Source organism: Corvus kubaryi, unplaced genomic scaffold (assembly GCF_017639235.1).
Source record: "Corvus kubaryi isolate FWS band 111438036 unplaced genomic scaffold, C.kubaryi_AGA036_p1.0 37398, whole genome shotgun sequence".
NCBI lineage: Eukaryota > Metazoa > Chordata > Aves > Passeriformes > Corvidae > Corvus > Corvus kubaryi.
This window is the reverse complement of record NW_024581137.1, coordinates 49,532,968-49,560,827: the sequence shown is the minus strand read 5'-3', so window position 1 is coordinate 49,560,827 and position 27,860 is coordinate 49,532,968. Positions and strand designations below refer to the sequence as shown.

The 27,860-nt window shown below is 39.2% G+C and overlaps 1 protein-coding gene across 3 annotated transcripts in view; it reads right to left on the bottom strand.

Annotated features, from left to right (window-relative positions):
• ESYT2 (extended synaptotagmin 2) overlaps positions 1-25,827 on the bottom strand; it is an 82,844-nt gene extending 57,017 nt beyond the window's left edge. For all 3 annotated transcript variants that reach the window (XM_042042759.1, XM_042042760.1, XM_042042762.1), the window contains exon 1: positions 25,342-25,827. In XM_042042759.1, coding sequence (XP_041898693.1) covers positions 25,342-25,695 — 354 coding nt within the window. In that variant the 5' untranslated portion in view covers positions 25,696-25,827. The remainder of the gene's footprint in view (positions 1-25,341) is intronic.
• Between the last annotated feature and the right edge of the window lie 2,033 nt (positions 25,828-27,860).

The window sequence follows — 27,860 nt, the reverse complement described above, 5'->3', positions numbered from 1 at the left end:
CAAAAACATCATAATATTACATGTTCCAGGAATGTGTTATTATTAAACATTACCTTGCAAAATACTTGGAAGTGCTCAAAAGATGTGTTTCTGCACATTAAAAAGACATGATTTGGCTTTCTCACACAACTGCTTGTACTTAGCTCTAAACAACTTTCAGATTTACTTCCTATTTCTGATATGCTCAGATCCTGCACTTTCAAAAACTCAATTCAGAACACAGTGTTTTTTGTAATGATCAATAAAATACCAGAAAGAGCCCAAGGAATGCAGTTTTTTGTTCTGTCCTAGAAGACAATAGAAAAAAGGGACAAAGAAAATCACTAACAATAAAACAACAGTAACAACAGTAGAAATGCTTCTTACCCACAATTATTTTATTTTTCAAACTCTCTACATACACTCTTCATACTGGCTAAATTAGTGACTCAGTTTTCTAGCAAGATTATCACCTGCATATTTCTAAGGAAACAAGGCTAGACACAGAATAATGACTATTACACTCAAATGCCATGGACTAAGGATTGGTGGGAAATTTTGAAAAGTCAAATAGCAATCAGCAAATAATATGAAACAAGCTTCAAAGTGCAAATAATAACTAATGCCTTAAATACAATTCTTCATTCACATAAAGGAAGTTTCACTTATCTACATAAATGTCACTAAAACCAAGCATTGAAAAGAAATTCAGAAGGAAAGACAGCACCCTTCTTTAAGTAATGGTGAATTGCTCTCACCACAAATTACAGGTACTAATAATCTACTTTTAAATATAAATTGCATAATAGCTGTTGCTATTCACTGATCCCCTCACTGTAAAACATTTTTCTTTTAAAAATTATCTTTGAAAGCTTTCTCCATCCTTAAAGGTATTTATCAGACAACCCTTGTTAAATTTAACATCTATTTGATGATTATGATTAACACATAGGTCCTAAGTATTATTCACATGAACTCAGATAAAAACCCCCCAGCAACTGTATGGAAAGTACAAAACTACAGGTATTGACCAGAGCATTCCAAAACCTGAAAACTGTATTTGCTACAAACCAACCACTTTCTCCCGAATTGTATATTACAGCAATGCAAGAAAAGGAAGCAATAAAAGCAGATTAGATTCAAAGAAAAAGAAAAAACAAAGAACAACAACACATAAAAAGCCCCGAAACCCCCCAAAATGTTGGGTTTCTTCCTTTTAACATTCAAGGATTAAAAGACAAGAATCCCAACGCTCTCAGGCACATGGTGTGATTCTTGGGGTGTCCTGCATAGGGCCAGGAATTGGACTCAACAATCCTGATGAGTCACTTCCAACTCAGCATACTTTACATTAAAAATAATGTATTATCATAGCTATGTTTAACAGATACTTAACTGACTCAGCATCACTTAATTTATGCTTAGTTCCTTCCATTTGCACTGATTATTTGTTGCTCCAGATGTAAATCTTAAAGAAAATATACCAGTCACTTTAAGGCCACACAATATAATCAAGTTTCTCAATATAGTTACAATGCAGCAAAGTATTCTTGAGCAGTTTTCCAGCTATTTCACAAATACCTTTTCTATTAGATGCCAATCCCTTCTGCTTATTTTGGAAAGCTAAAATTACATACTAAAATCCTCCTCTCTATCAAAAGTACATTTGTCTAGTTTAAATGTAAAAATGTGTAAAGGAATCAGAGTAAGTTTTCATAGTCTCCTCATGCATCATCAGTGGATAGGGAGACCATACCACAGAAGGAAATTCAGGACAGAAGCCCAAATTAGTGCTCTAAAACTTTCTGAATGTAAAACATAAGCAGTTATTTAACCATTAAGCCTAAAGCCAGGAGGTGTGGCAAAAAACCAAAACACACTAAAATTAAATTATCTTTTGAATTATAGCTGACAATTTGTCTAAACTCACTGCACTTGTAACTCAAAATGCCAGAGAAAGTTACTAAAAGAAGAAGCCCAGCGTGATAGAATAAATCGTGTCATATAGTGATATTCAAGCTCAATTTAACAGCTATTCACTCCAGTGTTTTCCAGTTGGTAAAAAGCAGGCTGGCCTAAGGACATTTTAGGTAAAACAGCTGAGCAGGGCTAATAGCTTAATCCCATGGTATTCCAGCCAGCAATCACCCCCCTCACTCTCAGAAGAAACAAGGAGCAGCAATAGGTGAACTGTTTGTTCCTCCCACAGAGGAAACGACCCTTCTGCTACTTGACACAATCTGAAGAGGCTTCTCAAACAGCACTGGGGAGACAACCACTCCTTTCTGATGGGAGGTAAAGAAGGGGGCTGTGAGGGAAAGCAGAGCAGCCAGGCTGTCTCCTGTCATTTCAGTATTTCACCTCCAGGGTTAGCCGAGAAATTTTCCTAATCTCTATCAATACCAGAAATACCCTGGCTCTCTCCTCTTCTGAATAAAAGAAAATCCCACAAAATATTTACTGTTGCAGAACTGCAGGATTCAGTATTTCTGAAAGAGAAGGGTAATGCTAATAATGAGAGTTCCTCAAAAATCCTGTAGGCCCTTGTTACTAAACTAACAAACAGCTATTTCCATTACTTCTGGTAATCTGATTCAGTTTCTGTTTATCATGCCTTGGGATGGATTTTCTGTTTTCCATTTTAAATATATTAAAATGATTAGCCTTTGCACAGCAAAATTCATGTTCAGGACTACAAACGCTGTGTGTTTGCAGCAGGAGGATTCAGCCAGGACTCTTGAAATAGTTTCCCTGAGAATCATTACAGATGAGCTGCATGCGCCACGTCCTTCAACAGAAACATCTGGAAGGTCCAGAAGCAGACTGAATTTAGAAAATCAGTTTTGTGAAACACAGTATTTATGTCCATAGGGTACTTCACAAAATAACATTCAGAAAGACCCATATAAATCAGTATCAACCAATCTAAAAGGGTTACAAAATAAGCAGTATAGGGTTTGACAGTAATTGTCCATGAACAAACAAACAAAAAATTTTTCAAAAATCAAACATCAGAGAACTAAGGGTAGGGGAAAATATAAAACTATACCCCTTGACACACAAAGTACACACACACAGAGTAAGATACAGAGATAAAGGAGGTGGGGAAGGGCCCTAGAGTTTTTGCCATGGCTCGATGATCATGATAAACCCTCAAAGAAAAACGAAAATATCGGAAAAAGTGGAAACATGCTTAAACGAAAGAAACAGCTGTAATACCAAGCAAGGTGAAGGGCTGTATTTATTTATAAACCGGAACATAAGCCATTTAAGTGTTTGGACAGGACACTGGAAAGCAACATAAACCCTTATGAAAGAAACAGTTACATGCCTTTTGAGTCAGATTTGCACCTATAAGACAAGAGTGGCTCTAGAAACACGTATTTGGTATCCCACCAGATGTTCCCAAAACACTCTACCAGCACAAACACTGTCATCCCACATGAGCTGCCCCTGTAAGTTCAAGTCTTGTGCGGTGCCACAACAAATTAGACAGCTGTTCAGCATGTGTTTTCCAAGGGGATCTCTGTACTCCCCACTATCCTGAGCTATCTGCTTCAGTCACTGTGAGCATCAGGGTGAAAAGTAATTTCTCCAACACAGCAATTAAACACAAAACAAGCTGGTGGTTGGAGAAATTGAAACAAACAGGTTTTCAACACCCGCATGGTTAAGTGCTAACACAGGAAAGCTACTACAATAGAATTCATACACCTCAAGTAATAAAACTAAGGCTCTTTGTAAGGTAAAGAAAGTTTAAGTTCCTTGCAACCTTCTGTTACCTCTGCTCCTCTTCCCTTTCTTAAAGGTCTAAAGAAAAGCCTAACATACTGAGTAGTTCAAACCTGGAATAAACAGCAATTCACATACACAGGACATTTCAGCATCCTGGTATGGCCTGAAGGACATTATTTCCTAAAATATATATTCATAGGTACCATATCTGGGAGACCAGGAAAACAACTAGCAGCACATAGGCTGCGTCTTGTAAAGTAAAGGCTAAACTACCATAAACCAGGCCTTCCTAAAATGCTGCCAAGAGCCACCACTGCCCATACACACACCCAAACTCCACAGAGGGATCCCATATCTACCTTTCTGCTGTGCTAAAATTAAAGCATACAGTTTATTCGAAATACAAAATGCTTTTTTTATATTTTACCAATAACTATGTCTACATTTATCATTTAAATACAAACATGCTACTTTACTAAGATTATTTTTAAAAATGTATTATATATTAAATGCATATACAGGACTGTAATTGAGGGAGTTGTCCCTCTGTTTTCCTTCTCATTGCAGAATTCATTGGAATAGTATTTAGAAAATTAGCAATCTGCCAATTTTTGCTAGCAGCCCAGCAAAAGCCTGATCAGCTTATAGTTCTGGCAGCTGAGGATTCAGAATCCATCCTTATGCAGCCCTGCAACACCACCAGAATATTTTCACCTGGATATTCTCCCCAGTTTCTATGGCAAACAATGTCTTTGGCAATGCAAAATAACGATGTATTTGCAAAAGATAAACCCTGCCTAAAAGAGGCTCCAGAGCTCTGATATGACTGAAAAAGCAGCCCAGAAGTAAGTGGTGCAATTCAAAAGTGAAGGATGCTGAGCCATTTCGAAGCACAGCAGTTTCATTTTTCTCATGCACAGCTTTCACTTCAACAGCTATTAAATACGCTTCACTCACAGTGGCAGTGAGACGTGTCAAGAGCTGCATTACTTTTCAGCAGTTTGACTCACCAATACCAAAACTGATAGAATTTGCTTAAGTGCTGCTATTTTTGCAGAGATGGAGCCAGCATGCCACAAAAGAAAGTTACCCAGAGACCTCCTACTTAGCAGCAGCTTGCCATAACAAAATCCTCCGGGATAGGCATTATAAGCAGCTGCTCTGGAAGAATGACAGCACAGTAGTCTGCTAGTAAGGGAACTGGGAAATCCTACTTCTAGCCTGACACTCAGCCCCTGCAGCCCCAACTGGAAGATAGAGGTTCAGCCTAGAAATTAAAAACCAACCATCATTAACTTCCAGAAGCATCCAAGCTTAATTACCTGATGAACAACATGAAAAAAAAAAATCCCTTTCTCTACCAGTAAAGGTTACAGAGGTTCCTTCCAAATATCTGGAAGTATATTGGCATGGTTCTCTCTGTTATCTGGGTGCAGAATCTACCCTAAACACAGCACAGGATGTCTGCCAGAGGAAACCACATGGGTTTGCTTTGCTCAGTTCTTACCTCTTTCTGAACAGAAAACTTGAAGCCTTTAGTCCACTACTGCAGATCCACCTTCTAGCACAGCCTAATTTCAGAATTAACTTCAAGTACTCGTATATTAGTAATATATATCATAACTCAGGCTTCAATACAGAGATGAAGTCAACTCTGTAGCCAAACTGCTTTATTTTCACTGCAGTTTAATATCTTGTAATTTTTCCTGGATCACCATGTTCACATTTCTTTTTCACTTTCCATCTCAAAAATGACAGCAAGTTTTCAGTGCTCAGTTTGGAGTGAGACAGGATAGTAAAAATCATAATAAAAAAGTAGAAGGTATATGGGGGTATTAGGTTGCAGGAACCTTTTAATGGTTTCCACTTCTGAGGGCTCAACATCCAGAACCTCTGACAAAAGACTGATATCCTGACACAGGAAGAGACATTTTTCACATGTAACACACCTGTTGAGCACTTCTTAAAGTGAGGAAACATAAGGATTTAGCTTTAACATTTTGACTGTTTACTATCCACATTTACAATAGTGTTTTTATTTATACCACTACCTCATTCAGAAGACCAGAACTCATTATGAACTCTTAGGACAGTAGGATGCCCTTTTCCAATCTCACCTTCAACAGGCATTCACAGCAGTAACAATTATATTTTAAATGCTGATGTCCAACAGAGGGCCAGGACAAGGAAAAAAAAAAAAATTAATAGCATAAGGCTCTATACAAGCAAAATACCAAGAACTGCATTCATACTGACTGTGTCTTGCTCTCACACCATGTTACAGAGAAGTAGTGGAACCAAGGTTTACAAAATGAAACATTTAATGACAGACTGCATTAGCACATCTCCAAATTCCCACAAGCACTGCAATTACTGAAAGCAAAGACCCAGATTTTAAATGTTTAAACTGCTAAAAAGCATAGGATGAACCATAGCTCTCAGGACTCACCAAATTTTACCACTTAAAAAGCTTGCACAGTACTCCTTTTTGACATTATTGACTTTACTCTTTTATTCCCAGGAGTACTTTCATTTCTTGTTCTCCTTCTACAAATAAAGTCTTAATACCTTGAAATTCTAGCTTTTGGGTTTTAACATAAAATTATAAAGGCATTAGCACAATATTTTGAATTTGTCACATTTCAAAAACATGACCACTTTTGTACTTTCAAGTCTCTATAACAAATTCCTTTTCAGTTCCCTTGAGAATCCAGGCATGTTCCCACCCCAGTGCATGCCAGAGTGTTTTATTTTCTCAACAGTCAACAGAAGACAAATTTTCCTCTCTGGATTGCTAAACATTAGCTTTCAAAACAGCTTATATAACCAGTGTCACAGCACAACTTACTGTCCTTTGAACTGTCTACAGCTATGAAAAGAATTGCTGGGATCTGCCCCAAATTGTCAGCCACCCTTGTTGCTGGTATTTACAATAAAACACTGACGGTTTCTTCAGCTTTTACTCCACTGACCCACTGCCCGCTTCCCTAACCCTGCAGTCAGGAGCTCTGATCCACTGAGACTGAGGTTCCTGCAGCAGGGAGAGCTCATTCCTGCTGGCACTCACTCGATTACACCGTTCATCTCCAAGGGAACCATGCAGGTGTTCTGTGAGGCCTGAAATAGGCATCAGCTTTCAGGAAAGGTAAGTGTTAAGAAGCAACGACCACCTTCTGCAAGCCTCCTCTTTCTCAGACAGATTAAATCTTCTTCCCTGTCTTTAGCCTGAAACATCTCCATGTACTGAAGCCCAACCTTTCATTCTTTTTAATGTAACCTGTAATTCACAATACATTTGAAACAAATCTATGTGAACTATGACAAGTATCATTCACTTCTTATTGGTTTGGGAATGAGCAAACTGCAAATTTGTATTTGAAAATACAAAAGAGCAAAATGGAGAACTTGGGTATTTGGTTTTTTTTTTGTGGTGGTATCTAAACTAAAATGCAGTATCAGGACATAAAAATTCAAGCTGGGTTAACCTGCATCCTAAGAAGTCAAACAACTGTGTAGAATACATTCAGTAGTTAGAGCTTACATGCTTATTATTTAGTACTTACACTACCAAAAAAAAAAAAAAAAAAAGATAGATAAAAAAGATAGATACATATGCTATATATATATATATATGCACACACTTCTTTTGAGTGACTCTGACCCAACACCAGCAAAAGTGTTTTTCTACATACTGCACTGCATCCAGTACTATCCAGCCAGAGCTTATTCCTAATATTAAAACATTTTTAAATATAATCAGAAATCATGCAAGATATAACAGATATTTTTAAATCCCCATATAATTTCTAGCCAAAATGCTAGAAACTCACCATGCAAGATCCAGAGAGTATAAAGAGTACAGACCAACAGTCTGGCAGTTTTGTGGAACCTGTAAATAATCAGTGATTAGCTCTCTCTGAAACTATAAAACTTCACTGACAAAGTAACAGAAAGCAGAGCACCCTAATAAAGTGAAACCAAGAAGAGCTGCAATGTTTAAATTGGGTCTCAGTGTAGTGACAAATGGTAGAGAGGAAAGCCCAGGTTAACCTGACAGCATCAGGTATCAGATGCAAGCTTACATGTGTAACTTCCTTCTGGTTCTTCCATTCAAGCATTTAACCAAATACTTATACCAGGTTCATATACAAAGCTTAGTGTTTCTAATAATCAGGTAGACACTAAAATTTTTAAGGTTTATGAGATTTGTTCTCTCTACTCTAGAACAATTCTGTCCCCCTCAAAGGATTGTGTATCAGTACCAAATACAGAACAGTTTTATTTGTTAGAAAAAGATATGCAAAGTACGTCATACATTTCACTGGCAACACATAACATAGAAACTTCTGCACTAGGCAAGATCAAAGGTCCAGCTAACACAGCAATCAGAAGTGATATCTAAGGAAAAATCAAAAGTAAAAACAGTACTGTGGAGTTATCCTTCTCTGAACGCCCTCTCAGCTTCTGCAAAGGCTGGCTGTAACCCTTAGTAGTTGCTGGCATCCTCCAGCACCCCTTCTATCTTGAGGAATGCTTAGCCTCTACCAAAAAAAAAAGCCAAACAAAAAAACCCCATAAGCATTTCAATTTTATGAATACTCTTCAGATAAGTTTACGTAAAACAAAAATGATGCTCTAGTGTTTTAGGGCAGCCCTTAACCTTATATAGGATCATACTGAAAATGCAAGACCAATGAAATATGTAATTGGAAAATACTCTGACCACTCAATTCCAATCCCCTACAATTGCAAGACTCATTATCCTATTTTTGTTTATAAACTCCACCTTAAAAGCATGGAGTTTCCTACCATTCCTCAGTACAGAGCTGGAAGGGCAGCTCTGGTGTGTTTTGGTAGGCTGGGTTGCTAAGGAAAGACACTGAAAGCACTCTCTGCTAAATTAAGTTTCTAAACTTAGGAATGCTACATCATATGTTTGAACTACAAGGTGGAATCAAAACCCAGACTGCCTCCCCAACTAAATTAACTATTATCCTCATCCTTAAATATCAGTCCTACTGTTTTGACTCTATATGTTAACAAAAGGTACTTTACAGGAAAAAAAGTCCTCAACAAATGACAAGGTAATGTTCAACATCAACAAAAATCCGTACCCAGTAATATCACTTTGTTTTAAAGCAGAAAAGGTATTTTCATAATTTATTGAAAAGATTTTACAAGCATGTAAAAAGATTTTTAAATTTGCACCCGCAGCTTTTAATTCTTGTATTCACAGAAATTGTGTTTGGTCAGCCTATCTTCCAGCTGGAATATCTATCCCAGGACTGAGCTTAGCACCTCTTATCCAAGAAGCTATTTTAGAAAAAGCAGGGTAAGTGTACTTAAATCAAACCTGCAGAAGGACAGGACACTACTGAAACTGCATCCTCTGAGGAGAAATCATGTGCTTATGCTACTGGGTTGGCACATAACTGCATCTGCCCAGTGGAACATCCAGCAAGTTGCAAATGCCCTGGGCTTGCAGTGTCTCTCTAGAACTGTACTGTAATTTTCATCAGAAAGTGAATTTATACCAAAGTACAACATTCACAGCACAAGGAGATTTATGTTCATCCACAAACAGATGAACACTGCCCAGCAGACACATCAGTCTGCAACAAATTGAAGTCCACACACAGCAAAAGAAAGATGAAACCCCTCAAGTGGAATTGCAGCAAACGAGTACCCAAGGGTACACAGTACCTTTTCTCCAACATGCTACTACATTTTGTAATATTTTAGTTAAAACACACACAGATATTTGACAGTCCTCGATCCTCTGACTTGTGTACACAGCAACATTTGTTCAGTCACTTGTCCTGTCACTCAAGTTCTTACAATTCAACAAAGCCAAGGGAAAAGAAATACTGCTAATATGTAGGAAATCTGGAGTTTAAAACAAACATTTGATCTTTTGAAAAAAAAGAAAAACCAAAACAAACAAAACTCAAAAAATAAACAGTGGTCAGGTTTCAAGAAGTTGATGTCCTCTAAGGGATCAGCAGTAAATACAAAAATACAAAATACTAAACAGAGATTAAAAGTCCAGTCAGTTTGCAATGCTCCCCTTCATCCCACCAAAATTCCTCCAGGCCCTGTTTCCAGGAAACATCTCCTGAGATTCCAGCTTCTGGCAGACACAGACACTTTCTCTCATGTTATGACTGCAAACCATCACAGATACAAGTCTTCTGAAATAGCTGTCTTGAAATGCTCTGCATCAAAACATTCTTCAGACTCTGTTAAAGAGCTTTTCCATCTTAAAAAAACCCAGGCAAACTAAGGGATCATAAATTCTAAAAAACATAAATCCCCTTTCTAAATTAAGCTTTTTTAAAACAATACTGGAAACTAAACAATCCACTTTTATCCCGTGTTTTGGGAAGTTTACTATTTGGCCATATATGCCTTAAATGACATTCTATTTCAATTTCTCTGCTTCTAATGTAAATTCACTTATTTGCATATGTTTGGAGAGGCGTTCCTGTATTTTTTGAGAGAATATACTCTAGTTTTCACAGAAGCAGTTACAAAACCAACCCTTCAGTGGAAGCACAGACTGTGGACAAACTACTGTATTGAGTTTATGCCAAAGATTTCCAGTAACACCATCAGTTTACTTCCAGAGTGCCCAATCAAGTGTTCAGTGGTGACCTGAATGACATAACCTTGCTTCTATACACAGCCACTGCTTATGTTCAGGACCAATTGCTTGAAGATGTTTTCCCCACACCTGAAACCAGCCCTTACATAAAGGCAGCTTCTGCCCTTCAAACGAATGATGGGTAGCAAGTAGCTGAGTGATTAAGATTCAGTAACTTCTTGGTCTTGGAGGAGGAATGTTCCAGCGTTAGAATTGTTGGGTGTTTGATAGACAGCATGGAGAGGTAGCAAGAGTGAAAAAAGAGCAGTTGGATACATCATCCCTCTTATAAATACAGCACAGAACTGTCACCTCTCCTATTATCATCAATGCTGAAGATAACCCGAGCATTTGGGGATCTCTTGAATATTCTTTACCCCTAGCTTAACTATTACGAACACATTATGTTCTTTCACTTCCCCGTTTAGCAGCAAAAATAACCATCATAAATCAATACCATTTTAATTAATGACAGCAGTGGGCAGTGTCACGTTATAAAGATACAGCCTACAATTTAACCATAACATTAAGCACGTAAGAGTCTTTTAAAACTGAGCAGTTCATAACTGATACTTAAGCTCTCCATTTCTGCATTTTAATCTGCATCTACTATCCCACTTTGTGTATTTGTACAGTCCATAGCTGGAACTGTGATAATCAGATCATACCCACTAGATCTTGGTTTAGTTTATGACAAAGGAAAGATTCTTTCTATGTCTCAGCAACCCTTTTTGCCTATACAACTTTGTTTCACAGCAATTTCAAAGATTTTCAGTTTTTAAGATTCAAATATTATTAATCAGTAGGCAATTGCAACTGATGAATTACTTTTCTCTAATTTTGCAAAATTCTTTCTTTTACATGTCCAAGAATAAACAAGTTACTCTACACCTGCTTTATCATAAATGAAGAAAAATAAAGGCTTCTGGAGAGATATATCTGACATCTTGTAAATTTTCTTATAATCAAATACAGTCCTCTGGAGATGTGTGTACTGACCTTAAAGATAATCTCCAACTAATTTGCACCTGTATGTTTAAATTTAAGTTCAGCAAATTCTAGCTCTAAGGGGAACCCAAACGCCTAGTGCCTAAAACACAGCTTAGTAATAATTCTATACATGAAAAGAAATTTCTGTCAATTCTAAGACAACTGCCTGAACTGCCAACAACCACCTAGTCAGTCAGTTGCCTAAAATCTAGCTTTAAGAAATCTTGCCCATGGCAATGCCAATTTATTTGACTGCTCCTAAGCAGAACCTTCCTTAGGCTGAATTTCTCTTGGAAAGGTTAATGTCTGTGCCCATGCAGTGAATAATACACGCTGCCAAGTCACTGTCAGCTCTAAAACTCTCAGCAGATTTTATAACAGATGCTAGTAATTTTTTTAGAAGTTCTACCACAGAGTATTTACTACATGTATTAATTAAAATCTAACAGCTGTGGCCCAAATTATTCCTTGATAAATTTAAGCATGTGAAAAGCAGCAGTGGAGTTATGACCTCGTTACTGTACATTCTTATTATACAGAGAAAAGGGACCTCCTGCAAACAGCGATGTTCACCCCTTCCCATTCACCAAAGGCAGGTGGCAGGGAGAGACCTTCATCTCTGGAATGAGGTGCCCAAGTCTCATATCTTAATTTCAGTTTGTTACAGGAAACACGACTGCGTGTGCTAACTGGCAATAGATTCTTTTACAGCTTTTACTGGTGATTGTGCTGAATCCCAGCCCTGTATAGCTACCAGATATTTTCAGCAGCCTAAGATCTGTATGCAGCTTTTAATCACATGTAATAACTTTCTTGCAAAAGACATCACTTGAGTTAGAAGAATGCAGTGATGACAGTTAAAATGAAATCAACCCCCTTGAGTAAAATGCCACAGTTATTTTCAGAGATCTGCATAAACAGCAGTTAATTTGCAACTATATCTTTCCAGCTCAAAAAAGTATTTTCAAGAACCTGATAAAGTCTTTTCCATGTACAACTAGCCTCTGAGAAGAAAAAAAATCCAAATATTGTATTTTTTTTCACCATCAAGGGATGTTGAAGTCAAGTCACTGTTCTTGTTGCCATATATGATTTGCTGCATCTGATACAGTCCTGAAATATTCAATGTATTTGAGACATCATTAGGACATGAATGCTAAGCTTGGTGGCTATTTTTTAAAAATATATTGAGGACTTCTGCTTTAACTGAACAGTTTAGGATTGTATCGGATTTGTGTGGCAAGGTTTTGGGAGCAGGAAGAGGGTTAGGACCACAGGGGCAGCTTCTGTGAGAAGTTGCCAGAAGCTTTTGCTATAGAGTTACTTCCATATTTCCCTCCCAACAGAGCCAATGCCAGCCAGCTCCAGGATGGACATGCTGTTGGCCAAGGCTGAGCCCATCAGCAACATTGGCAGCACCTCTGAGATAACTTCCTTCAGAAGAAAAAATAAAATTATTGCACAGAAGTAATTCTGTCCAGGGAAGAGAAGAGGGAAAACGTGAGAAAAACAATGCTGCCGACACCAAGGTCAGCGAAGGAGGGGAGGAGGTGCTCCAGATGCCAGAGCTGAGATTCCCCTGCAGTCTGTGGAGGAGGAGGCAGTGAATCAGGAAGAAATTGAAGCTCAGGAAAGAGGGAGAGGTAGGGGGAAGGTGTTTCTAAGATATGTTTTACTTTTCACTATACTACTCTGATTTGATTGGTAAAAATCTCAGTTAATTTCCCCAATTCGAGTCTGTTTTGCCCATGTTGGTAACCGGTCAGTTATCTCTCCCCCTGTGCTTATCTCAACTCTCAAACTTTCCATTGCATTTTTCTCCCCATTCAGCTGAGGAGGGGAGTGATAGAACAACTTTGGTGAGCATTTAGCATCCAGCCAGGGTCAAACCACAACAACTGAAATTAACTTGTAAACTATGTTGGGGAAAAAAGGGTTTCTAAGATATCTATTTCAATGTCTCATTTCCGAATGTTCTCTCTCTTGTCATTGACTAATCGGAACTGCTTCAAGTCAAGAGTTTTTTCCATTTTACTTACTCAGTGGGAGATCACAATGTAAGAGCTTTTCTTACACATTGCCTTCTCCACTGGAATATGACAGACAGGAATGTTATTTCCATGTGGCTGACAATGCAAACAACCACAGTAGCAGAAAGCAGACCTGGAGTTTGTAACTTTGCTGGAAAAAGAAACTAGAACAAATGAAAACACTCAAGACAACTGGGGTTGACAAAAAGAAAAACCATTTCCCCAAGCACTGCAAATCTCCAGCAAGAAAGCAAATGACCTTGTAAATTCTTACAGGTTAAAACTAAACTAGAATCTTGTGTGTTACATGGGAATCAAGAATCAGAACGTTACAGCAAAGGAAATTCCAAAGTGATTTGTCAGGGCTTAAAACCCATTAAATTTAGGACTACTGATGAACTAATCTTCTCTCTCTGGCATGTGGATACATTCTACTGCTTCCCGAAAAATTGAACCTACAGTTGATCAGCTTGCTCCCTGAGGAGAGCGATGTGAATCGATTTTATTTTAGTCAAGGATAAAGGCTTTAAAGCAGCAATCACTTCCACCCCTTTAGCAGTGTCTACTTGTCACTTCAAGCACAAGTAGCTCCACTTCTTACACTAAAATGTTTTACAAAATATCTGCTAAATATTCTACATCCCAAATACCAAACTCACTCAAAGTGAATGAAAATGAAAGTTTAGGTGTCTCCCACCAGAGCCAATACAGGCTGTCTCCCAGTATCCCATCAAGTTTTCCTATTGCCCATTTCCCAGGTAATTGTTTAAACATCATCTAAAACTGTCCATTAGTCCTCAATGGTCCTGTCTACACTTATTACCAAACAAGAACTGCCACCTACAATTGTCTGCCACTCCTGCATCATATCCAGACCACCACTGTCCAAACCCTCTCCCCAAACCCAATAGAGGTTTAAGAACTTTGTCAGATTTACTGTCACAGTGTTGTTAGTGACTAGTACAAGAGACTTTCTCACTGGCTGTGCCAAAAAACCAAAGAGATTAGCATAAAGGCAGCAGGTAGACCAGTAACAACATGTGTGCACTGGAAGCAAACCACTGAACACTGCAATATTGTTTAAAAGAACAATTTTGTAGTTCCTCATCTCTCAAATAGCAAAATTAAAGTACACATTCTTGTATGAAAACTTTATTTGTAAACTAAGCAATCTCTAAATTAAATCTACTTTCAGGCTGTCACTATGGCTCTGTGTGTAATGGACTACCTTAATGAACTAAAAAGACCAAACTTCATTAGGGCTTTTCTTTTGGTAAATCAAAAGTAACAAAATGAACAGATTGATAACATTTTGGTTATTCACTTGAATACACAGAAGATAGGACACATGGGAAAGAAATGTCAACTATAACTGCAAAACTTTCAAATCACAAAGGAACTGAAAAACAATTGTTGGCAAATATGTTTTCTGTTATTAGACATCTATGTTAAGACCTGAAAACAACACAGGCACATAATATATGCAGCATTTTAAAAAGTTTATACATAGCCAAATGTAGCAGAAAATTAATTCCCATTATAAAGACTTACATGAACATGACAGAAATAAGTGATTTTACCAAATGAATATGGACCGTTTAGACACATTCACATCAACACTGTACTCATACCTAGCACACCCTTAAGAGAAAAAAGAAACCCAAACACTTTCAAAAGCCCAAATATCTTCCCTAAAATATAAACCAAAATATAAGCATGAACAGAGAACAAAACATTACAACAATTTAAACTAATATATTAATCTCTTTTAACACATACAAGTCAGATGACTGAACACTGGTTTTCTGTTCCCCCCATGAAACACTCTCTTATCATTTCCTGGCTGTCATTTGATATTTAACTGGCAGAGGGTGGGTGGGTGGCAAAGCGTTCTTTTTCTAGTTCAAGTATTTTAGGAGAAAGTCATTGAGAGAGGAACACTGCTTTTTAAGATATAAATTTAGTCTGCATCATAAAATTTATTACTAGACTAAGACAACATCCTAGCCACACACAAGAGAGAATTTAGCATTCTAGTTCAACAATTAGCAAGATGAATCAACAGCCTGGAGGAGGAGGGAAAACTTGCCTCAAAACAAACTACAATTTTTCAAAATTCTGGACCAGCAAGCTTGCTGCATTAGGAAATATTAACAAATGAAGAGAAAACATTTCCTAGAAGTATCATTACATTCATTATATTAACAGTCAGCTTGAAACATGCAGACAGCTCAAACAAGCTAAATACCAACTGCTCCTGAGAGTTTGCCCTGTAAGCCTGCACAAAATCTCACAGCTCAGAGCATGTCTTCTAATATTCTCCCTGCAGAAAAAAGCCACAAGAGTTCTTGTTGAGCTTTTGGATATGAAGCTGTAAACTTATTCACTAGTTTACAGAATATGCTGTGTCAAGAAGGGCATCTGACAAAGCACAGACACCGGATTTTTTCTATCAAGCTTTGCAGATCTGAAATAAGGCGTAAGAAGGACATAGTACAAAGAAGCAGCAGTAATGCTTAAAATACAAAGCAAACTATGAGCTTCCTGAGCTGTAAAGTTCCATTTCAGTTCTTTCTGCAAAGTTTTTCTCCACACAATTTTTTTCAGTAAGCTATTTTAAAGATCACCTACAAACTTTAAGAGCAGAAGTGTGGATCATAACACTGCATAATTAATTCAAAACAGAGCAATCAAGGTTTTACAGCTACCGTCATGCTTCAGCATATCCTGTGTTTACTTTTAAAAATGAAACAGGAAGACACTAAATTCTTAGACATTCACTCCCTTTCTTCCCACCTTCCCACTAAGGATTGACAATGACAAGACAATGGATTGTCAATATGTTTATTTTTACATTTGGCGTTCCATCTTTCAAAATTTTCTCAGAGGAAACTATTTCAGTCTGCTTGGATAATTCACTGAGGCAGTATCTAACTAAAGGAATGCCAACAAAGGTTATGAAAACAATAGTGTAGTCTGTACCAGACTCTCTCAACTGAAGTTTTCACATAAACTGATGCCAACAGTTACGCAATTTATATTGCAAATATAAATCTCTCAGGTGAAAGTGCTGCAACTGAACTAATGTAAACTCAACCCATGCTGCTATATGATAAGGACAGCCAAATGACAATGCAATTCTTGTCTGTCATATGACAGTTATTTTCAGCCAAGTAAAACTAGTTTTGTATTTCTAGTATAGTAACAACTCCATGGTACACAAATCCAGACTGCTTCAGCTGAAAACCGTTAGTCCTGTTTCAGATTTTCAGCTCTTAAGGAGAATTTCGTAGTCACATCAGGGTGTAGCAGACAAAACTTTGTGCAATGACTCATTATATGGGAACGCTGGTCTTACAAAGCTTATTTATATAACAGGAGTTCCATTTGAAAAATAGTGTGTTTTAACGTTTGCTGCACAGAACTTTTAATACTATCTATTTAGTTGACAGGCATCCAAATGATTTAAAAGGTGTCACTGCCTCCCACAAAACACTTCTCTATAGACAACCTTTTAAAATTTTTTTTCTTGCTAGTACACTTAATATTTAAGCAAATACTTGTATTTTATGCAGAAAAGATTTCTTAAAATTTGTAAGCCGTAACTGGAGACTGAGCTATTTTAAATGACAGCTTAAAACAAAAATAAAAATTATAGAATAATTCAGGTAAGAAGTGACTTGTGGAGTTCATCCAATCCAACCACGCACTAAAAACTGGGTCAACTTTAAAGCTGAATCAAAATACTGAGAGTTTATATGCTCAGTGATTAGATATGTTGACACATCTGCTAAAATGTTATAAAAGAAGTTAGATATGCAAATTGACATTATAAACAGCTCAAATTCAAACTTTGTTTCCCCACAAATATACCTCAGCAGCATTATTTGCCACCCTTTTTCTAAGAAAAGCTTCTTTGTGCAGGCCATTTCTCCATCTCACTTTAAACCTGAGCACAGGCTTCCGCCACCCCCCTTTCGTAGGCACTGGCACTTGTGTGGTCTCACAGTAAACTCATGAAACTCATCCAGCTGAACACCCAACTTGGCAGAAAACTCACAATTAGTTGGCCAAGTAAATTCTAATGTTGGCACAAGGTGGCACTGGGAAAGTGCAGTTGGATGCAGAACATCCTTTTTGTGAGAAGTGTACATTTACTTCATTTTGAAACTGCAGAATCAGGCCCTTTACTAACCCCCCTGATCCTCTCTGCAACAAGCATACAGGAGTGCAGAGCAGAGCCTACGAACAAAATTTAAATACTCCTAAACAAGGACCAAGTGGAAAGAAGCTTTAAAATTCTCGCTACTGCTCCAACTTTTAACTGTATCACAGGAAGCACACAGAGAGAACAAAACCAAACCAACCAACCAACAAAAACCTGTGTCATTTAAAATGAAAGGAAATAACAACTCCACCAATGTAACAAAGACTGAAAGACTGGTACATGAAGCTTGTTAAAGCTGTTGGGAATAAAACATTAGAAGTAGGCTGGGGATGGGGATCAAATTATGAGAAAGAAAGCTGAGGAGCACCTCTTTTCCTCCCTGTCCCAGGCGCTCTATTAATGGCATTCAAGAGGAGATGGGACACAGCTTCTCATCTGAACCCTGATATCAGGATGGAAATTATACAGGCCTTTATAAAGGAACTAGGGATCAAAAGGTATCTTGAAAAGCTGAGGTAAATGGAACAGATTTAGCAAGGCAAGGATTCCTAATTCTTGAACCTTGCTTTTGTAATGAGAGGACCCTACAAAGCAAGTTAAATCTGAACTAATTCTAGTCAATGGAGAAGCCTACTATCAGATACTTCCCTAGCTGATGGGGCAAGTTTGTACAACCTCTCTTTCCACGCCTGACGATCCATTATTGGCAGCTAAGAAACAGAAAGAACGTGGCATATGCCAGAAAAAAAAAAAAACCACCAACAAATTGAAGTTAGCTATTTTCAAAAAATAAACACACATCTTTAATTACACTATCATCTTTTCCCACCCACCCCAAGAGAACTTTATTCTTACCCAGTGAGAGGTCAAGGCCTCCTCAAAAAAAGTTAAGGCTGTCTAAGAAATGAAAGTGCAGATCTTCTTTCTTTTGATTTTACAAAAAAAGAAAAGCATTTAGTGCACAGCAGATGGAACCAAAGGGTCCTGGATCAGTTCATGCTATCTTGGAAACTACCAAGTCTGTCAAACACATAAATGTTGTTTTACCATTTCACACACTTTTAGCAAATTCTTGGTTTAATTCCTCCCTCTTGTTTCTTATCAAACATTTGCTTTCTAAACTTCACAGAACTCTCTCCTTATTCAACTGAAAAGTCTTACCCAGAATCAAAATGCCGTATGATCTAAAAGTTATACAAATGATAAAGTGTCAGACTTCTCTAAACAGTTCAGTTTCAGAATTTACTGAATTCAAAGAGTTGTTTAAAAAAAAAAAAACACTCTCCCCCTATTCTTATCAAAATACTGTTTCTCCACTTCTATTTACATTTGATTCTATGTGGAACACACCAGCTCAGTATAGCCTTTATTTTCGTTAAATGTTCACAAACAGCAGCCAAAGATAAGGATTTAATTTTCTTCTTTGAAGTGGCGCAGTATTTACCCTGAATGTGCAGAAATGGCTCTACACATACTGCCTTTGAAATTCGGCTGCCCTTTCAAGCTTGGTACATAACCCTTAGAAGCTGGCCCCTGCTAGGCCACAGGAAAGCTCTGAAGCTGCTGGTGGGGTGTCCATTCTCCACTTCCTTACGAAAGGTAGTATCAGACTTAATTTATATTGTCCAAGAGTAGAGAAAAGCAAAAAGAAAGCTATCACAGGTCAAACAACTCTGTATCTAAACTAGCAATATCTCATACCAAATGTATTATTTCTCTAGTACATCCAGAAGAATCATATCCTTTTATTGATTTCCTTTTATGTACATATCAAAACATACTAAATCAGTGGTACAGATTATCTCATAACCATTAACTTCTGCTATCAGAATCTTATATATTGCTGTAAGACTGACAAACTGGTTTCAGACACTACAGAGGATATTTAGAAATTAGCGTTCTTTTAAAACTCAGTATTATTTTAAAGTTAAAAAAAAAAAAAACCAGATTCAGTACAGGTATATGGTCAGCATAAAATTGTTGCAAGCTCAGAAGAAGTTACACCATTTCAGCAACTAGAAAACTAGTGATGAATTGATAAATGGGAGATAAATAATTCCGTTTATATCAAAGGTTAAGTCAAGGAACTTTATCTGACCAGAAACAAAATGTCACCTCTTCTTTCATTTTGAAGAAAAAGAACAGGACACCAAAGAATTGTTTTAGTTACTTAGAATTTATAAAATGGGTTTTCATTACAAAAGTGCAATGAAAATGTTTTGACAATAACCCTGATTCAACTTTATTTCCCAGAGGGCTCTCATGTTAAAAAAAAATATCTTAGAATGCATAGCCCACCAACTGTGATGTGCCAACAATCTCAAAAAGCAGTAGTAATTTAAAGTGAGAAGAATCTTGCTGAAGAGGCAAAAAAGGTTGACTGTTATCCTAGATTTATTTTTCCTTCCATAAAACCTCAGTCTGTACAGACAAGATCTTTCTGACTTGTGCATTTTCAAATACGGTTAAAGCTGGGCTAGTCCTTATATGCAACAGCACTTAGGCATGGAAACAATACTAGCAGACCACAACACAAAATTTAAAAATACCAAACAAGCAAACAAAAAAAACCTAAAGAGACTAGTATGCATCTTCCCTAGTTCAGACAAACTGCATATATAAAGAACGTATCTGCAGTAGTCCCAAAACTCAGTAATCATTTTTATGTAATAATGATTTGTTAGATGAAAAAAGAATGTATTATACACACATATTTAGAAGGCCTGTGTCATCTACATAGAGTTCAAGAGGCATACTAATACTTTTAGGCTGATGTTTTTCTTCAGTAGTTTGATACCATGTTCATAAACATCAGCTCAACATGTGGGTTTCTACCATAAATATTTTGGAAAGGGATCTTTATATATGAATCACATAGTGAAGCTCACCACATTACTACATGAGAGAAGGTGTTTTGGGACAGACATCATCTCAGCACAGCTTTAACACTCTCACCTTGAAAACTCTGGGAAACAGGGAGATAGGATCAATTGTCCAATATCTTTTTTTTTTCCTTTGGTTCTCCATTTCCAAACCCATCATTTACATTTCTTCTAACTATGGGGTACTCTTAGGATGTCACTCAGGTTACCTAAATTTCAAGAAGTAATACTGAACAAATTAAACTTCTTCCTTTAAGAAGAATGCCTAACCACAAAAACACACACAACCCACAATACACATACGTACATATTCATACACTATGAATCAGCTAGAACAGAAGGCAGTTTAAAATGAAAAATAATCAGGCAGAAGAAGGACACAGAGTTCAGCTGTTAAGTACTCACAAGTTATTACTCTATTCTTACTCACACCTCTTCACCCTTTCCAGCCTGGCAGCCCGGAGCAATGGCCACCTACCCAGAGCAGTAACCACTAGCCAAACTGATTACATCCTGCTTAACATTAAGTTACCATATATGGGAGTAATTCTTCTTAACAAATCACCCCTTGGTAAGTTCCATCTAACATGCTCAACTAAGTTGGAGAAAGGATCAGAAGAATGTGTCACAGCGTCTCAGTGTCTTCAAATTCCATAAGATATATAAAAATCCTCCTACAGTTCCTACAGCTGCAGCAATAACAGCATTAACCAAAAGTATAATGAGAAGTTAAGAGGAACATCTTTTTCTTCTATAGCAAATAAAAACATGCATTGAATAGCAGAAGTCCACCTGTTTATCAAGTTTACTGAGTACATAACATCCATCAGCAGGGGATTCTTTGGAGATTCCTGTCCTGAACTTTCTATCTAAGATCTAGTTAGCAAGTTTGATTCTGGATCATTAAGAAATCTTCATATGAAATACACATAAGAGCATAACCACCTTAACCTTCTCCGCAAATGTCACTCAGTACAGGTGTGATCCTGCAGTTAGAGCAACCAAACCACTTTTCTATTACAAATGCTGGCTCTGCCTTTCCAATACCAGTAAAAACCAAAGTCTTTGTTGCTCTAACCATGTAATTGGACATTATCTCCTTCCACTAGGTGTAGCAGTGGTACAGCAGTTCAGTGGTGACCCACAATACTCACAATCTGCAAGAACTTCATACAGCTTCCCAAGAAAAAGGAGACCTACCAGATTTCTTTACAATAGTACTGCAAATCAGTTTAATTAAAAAGATGATGACACCTAGTTAGACTTAGGCAGGCTTTTTTCCTTTTTCTTGAGTAGATGAGAAAATAAAACAAGAGGGAAAAAAAAAACCAACAACAACAAACAAAACCATAAAAAACACTCCAAACTAGAGCAGAAACTTAAGCAAGTATGTAGGACCCAAAATGCCACAGCAGACTTATAATTAATGTTTTAGCATGTCACTACTTTTACTACAATTGCATACAGTATTTCAGTTTCTGTATAATACATGCTTAAGTTTACAAAAAATTGTCTAAATCTGTTTTCAGAATCAATTCTTTAAAAATGCTAAGATTTCTTGCTATTGTGGTCACCTGCTGATTGTTGACAGACTGCACACAGATACAGCTTCTGGTACCAGGCCAAACTTACATTTAATCTGGGTTAAACAAATTCAGCATGGCTTTTTATCTGTATATTCAGGAAAACAGGAGTCAAAGTTTCACTAATCAAAAAACATGTTGAACATGCTATGTTGTCAAGTCATGAAAGTGGCACTAAGCAACAAGAACCACCCCTAAAATGGAAAAATTAGATCAACTTTTTCAGCTTATCTGAGAAAGAACAAAGTAAATTTGTTATACGCCTTAGATTATTAAATTCCATTACCATTTTTAAAGTAAAAGGTAACATGATACCTGGCCTTTAAAGACTTAAGAGTCCTGGTTTCCTACCTTTGCTCCTCTATGTAGTGATACTTAAACTGCCACTTTCCTTATATATTTTTGTTTCTAAATTACATTCATTCCAGTATAAAATACAACTAGTGCATAAAAATGCTGCAAATAAAGGGGAAATGTCTTTATCTAAAGACCTTTTCATGTCTTAAAATGTCTTTAAATAAAGACCATTTTGATCTCCAGTTCTTTCTCATTGTAAGTTCTGCTGCCTAGTTTTAAATTATTTGGAAAATAATTTAAACCTCTGCTCCATCCCACCCCATATAATCCATGACATCTTTCAAATATGCAGCAGAGCTATAACTACATGTCGACAAGTCTATGAAGACAGATCTTATTTTTTTAAGACAGTAAACACAGTATTTTTCAGCGCATACTTTTTTGCAGTTAATTCTGTGTTTACATTTTAAGTAACGTAACTTCTATTCATGCTGAATTAATTCACTTTACATGCACAGTATAGAATATTCCTGCTCTGTAACCACCAGCTTATGGAAGAAGCAAATCTAATACTGCCAGCAGAAAAACATTCTCCTGAAATAATCGCTTTCTTAAAAATAAATAACTCAGTACAGTATTACTGAGTACATAATATGAACCACTAAAGCAACAGATGATACCAAGGTGTGTGGGGGAAAGGGAGTCATATCTAACACACAAAGCTAAAGCCCTTCTCCAATCACGGGCACAGAAAAACACCACGTCATATAAATCTCTGAGATACCACATAATTTAGTTGAAAAATAGTTTATTACACCTCAGTTTCAGTCCCAGAAGAGAACAAAGTTTCCTATATTTAAAACACACCACTGTCCTACTCAAGTAATTTAAAGTTTATTTCCATGATCAGAAACCAAGGGAAAATACTTCAGTTTGGAGTTCACACTGAGATGGATAAAGCTGATCCCTATTAGAGAAGTCAGGTTCCATCCAGCAGCTCTTATTTCAAACAGACACACTACAGAAGCAGTATTAAGACTCATATAAACGTTAAGGACTATGACAGCAGACAATGAAGACCACTTTTGATTTAAGTGGGCCTTCAGTTTTCAGAAGTCTTCTGTTTTCCAGATTACATTTATTCCGGACGCTACTTTTATTTGAAAGAATGATGCTTCCAGAACATAGCAAATACATCAGCTGAAAGAACCAAGACTGCTAAAATTTAAGAATATGGATAAAGAGGGAGAAAAAAATAACAAAAAAATCTACATCCATCTGCCAACTGGTGTGTGAGAAGAACACACACTTTTGGAAAACCTTGCATATTGATCAGTTGCTTTCTCACGATGCCGTAGGATATATGCAGGTACTTGCAGCCAGCACTTGATTTTTTTGCTTCTGACCTCAGTCAGAAGGCCCCTTTCTAAATCTTTAGTTATTTGGACAACTCCACACAGAAATTAATGGCCATTTTATCAAAGGTAACAAATTGAAACTTCAAACCCATAGCACTAAGCCTGAATATCTACGGCTTAGTTACCAGCAGATTGTTACTATATACAACTCTCCACTACAAATCTCGCTTCAATTAATTCATTTTAAATGCATCAAGTCAGAATACCTCCATTATATTGCTGTGTGATTACAGGACAAACCAAACACAACACACAAGTACTGTAAGAGCTATTTACTGCATCATCTCTGCTTCAAGAGGTAAAACCATTTAATATTTCCTGTACACTGTACTCATTTTTGTTATGATCTTCCACCAGAACTTTGGCAAAAGATAGAATAAAAGAGGAGTAAAAGACTCCTGTCTCACACCTACCCACTCTATTCTCTCCTATAATTTCCTTAGTAGAGCTAGAACAGGTCACATCAGGTATTGCAATCTGATTACATGAAAACGGCTACATGGACTCTTTATCATCTCCGTACTGCTGGATGCACAGTCACTGCAAAGAGTCCCTAGGAGAGATGTGAGTGACTATAGGTCAGGAGCAGAGAGTAGTCAATAAAGGAATCGCACGGAAAGAATCAGCAGAAACCCTCAAGACTTCAAGTACAGGTACTAAGAGAGCAGCAAGCTCTGCACAGCCCATCACAGGGGAAGAGCAGAGCACAGGGAGGCCTGGATGCACACTGGTACTGGCACTAGCAGCTGGCAGCTGCATCAAAAACATCATTAATCCTCCTAAGGAGAAATTACAAAGAAAAGGTGTTCAACTTTGAAGCTGGATTTCAGCTAAAAAAAGTAAGCAACGTTAGTTATGAAGACTTATTAGAAAGCCTGAAACTTTCAAAGGAAGATTTGGAGAAAGCATTTTAAAAACTCCACATCAATCTACAAATAAAGCCACCACAGCCCCTGTACCTTAGCCCTCATGTCACAGCCCTGGAACCACTCAGAAACACCACCTCACTTCTGTTTCACCCCCATTTGGTAACACTTCACTGAAAACCCTAACAACGTTAAGAGCCCGATTGTTTTTCCCTCTCATCTCAACTTTTTAAGGAACGGCCCAAGCCACGACATCCGCGTTCTGTAGAGAGACCGTGCTAGAGCAAAGCCGTGCGCGTCACTGGCACCTGAGGGGAAAGAAACCCAAACGCTGCAGTAAAGTTTATTTCTGCGAGGGTAAACCCTGGCCACGGCAGGCTCAGGCTGTCACCGCCGCCAGCGCCGCGGGCGTAGCAGAGCGGGCGGCGGGGACAGGGACAGGCCACCCCGGCGGAGGGAGAGAGAGAGGCAAGGGACACCCTGCCCGCCCGCTCCCGCCGCTGAACACCGTCTCAGAAGAGGCTGGCGAACCGGGACAGGCAGCTATGGGACGCGGGAGATGCAATGCCCTCACCCCTCCCGCCAGGCCGGCTCTGGGGCTCCGGCCTCCGGCCTGTGGCGCAGCCCCGCGTGCCGGGGCGGGGGGCACCGCCGCGGGGGAGGGTGTCACGCAGGTCCCGGGGAGGTAACAGGCCCCGGCCCGCCGGGCGCGGGTGCTCCCGGCAGCGCCGAAGGGTGTTGGCCACTCACCCACGCAGGCAGATCCGCGGAGGAGACGCTGAGCCGCACCGCCTCCTCCTCGTCCTCCAGGAAGGCGAGCGCCCGGCCCAGGCGGGAGCTCTTGCCGCCGCGGTGCCTGCGGATCCAGAAGAGCCCGCACAGGGCGATGAGCACCCAGCTGAAGCTCAGCCCCAGGTAGCCCAGCACATACACGGGGAAGATCAGCACGAAGCTCCTCGCAAACTGCGACACCAAGCCCGTCACGTCCACGCTCAGCAGCGGTGGAGGCGACTCCGGCACAGGGTCCGCAGCCGCCGCGTTCTCCGCAGCGGGATCCGCGGCGGACCCCGCGCCGGGGGGCTGCTTAGCGCCTACCCCGCTCATGCTACCGCAGCGGCGGCTCCTACTGCTGCTGCCGCTCCTCCCGCTGCTCCTCCTCCTGGGGCGCTGGCGGCGAGCGGGCAGGGGGCAGGGCGGTGGCGGCAGCGCCTCCTCGCATCCCGCGCCCGGCCCCGCTCACCGCGCTCCGGCACCACCCGCTGCCGCTTCCGGGCTTGGCCGGCCCAGCTCCGACCGCCGCTGCCGCCCGGAGGAGGCGGCTCGGCCCGGCCGCCGCTATTGGCGCCCGGCCGCCGCACGAACGCCTCTGCCCGCCACCTCCCCCGCCCCGGGCAGCCTCTTCCCCTCCCCTCCGCTGCTCGCTCATCCCTCCCTCGCAGGCCTGCCCGGCAAGCGCGGGTTCGCACCGCCGCCGGGACCCGCGTCCGCTCGGGTCCCCCGCCCGGCTGCGCTCGGGGCCACGGCCATCACTGCGCGGCCTCCGGGAATGCGGGAAGAGGAGCGCGGCTCTGGGGGGCACCGCGAGGAAAGGGCTCTTGGTGGGTGGCAGGAGCAGGACGAGCGTGCCAAGGCGTGTGTGCACTTCCTCATGGGCAAACCACACCGTCTCCCATTCTCTTCAGTCACGTATGCGGTTGTATGGTTTCTACCTGTTCACGCCCTTCGATAACAGCCTTCCTGTCTCTCTTTGTTCCTTGTTGATGGGTATTATTAAAGGAGAGACTGATCAATGCCTCAGAGGAACCAGACGCTGGTCACTCCGCGTCTTAGTTACAACAGGTGCTTCCTGAAGCTTTGCTCACATAAAGCTGCCTCCTCTGTCATCTTGTTAACCCACACGAGTACCGAGGATGGCACCCACTGTTTCGGGATTTGTTAAACTGAAAAAAACTGATTTTACAACAGGTTTGTGTCCTATATCCCTTTAACACCTGGTTCCCACATCATTCCTCCTATCATTCCTTTATCTTTTCAAATAATGTAGCCACCAGTTTCGTAAGAGGCAGCTGTTGCTTGTCCTTAGCTCTGTCCTTATCAGCTTGCTGGTACACACTCACTGATAAAACTCAGCATTTACCACGAGTTCGGGGTTTTTTTCTTTTGGCTTTAAATAGCTGACTTTTCACTTAGTGGGAATGAGGGTTCTTTCTCCTCTCTTCAAATGCCAATGTTCACACAATGTGTAGGACTTTGAGACTTAATATTTGCAGGCAGGGATGAGGGGAGAATGACTTTAGCCCATAGTCTGAAAAGTTATGAAAACACACACAAATGGACAAATAGGAAAGCTGTATAAGCTTCACTTTATTAAGAAGTGAAAGTAACCTCATCTCAATTATCCAGAGAAAGTTGAAAAGGCAATGGCATCAAAGGGAAAGTTGTTTGCTTCGTGCTGCACAGCAGAATTGGAAAAAGAATCTGTATTTTGACAACTGAATGTGGTGTTCTGTTTTCTCTTCTTTCCAAAATCCCTCCATGCCTGCCATCAGACTCAATGGACCACTTTAAGCTAAAACATTTTCTGGCCATAGACTCATGCTGCTCTTCTGTACTTCCTCTTTACCATTGACAGTGTATGTTTCCCATCTGTGTATTAGGTTACTAAGGATGAAAATTCAGAAGAACCAAATAATAAAAAAAGAAGTAACAAAATCAGTGATTTACTACTAGGTGGCAATCCAAGCTTTCAAATAACAATTTACTTTAGGCCTTCTAGAGAACTCAAAACACCTACAGGCTCTAACCATGAGGGAACTGAAGAGCAGAATGAAACCCTAGAAAATTCTGTGACCTTAAACTGAGGATATCAAGTATGATGCTGTGACCCCTTTGGACACCAGTGAAATTAACTACAGTAAATCTGGGTGATTTTTTGCATCTATTGAATTCCTCTTCTTATTACTTACTCTGCTTATAATGTGACTTTAATGTGGACTCATCACTCCTGAGTTTCAGTAACACCTACTACAAATGGACATATTGTATGCTGGCTTCCTCCATTACATCCAACACTATTAATATTCTCTCATTTTTTCAAGTCTTTTGTTCTCAGCCTTGGACTCCATTGTCCATTTTATTTCCCCATCTGGCCTCACAGTATCTGCATCAGAATACAACTGTACCACAAACTAAAATGAAAATTAAAAATGAAAGAAAAAAAAAGTGATTGAATTAATGTGATATTTGGCAAGTAACACTTTACCATATGG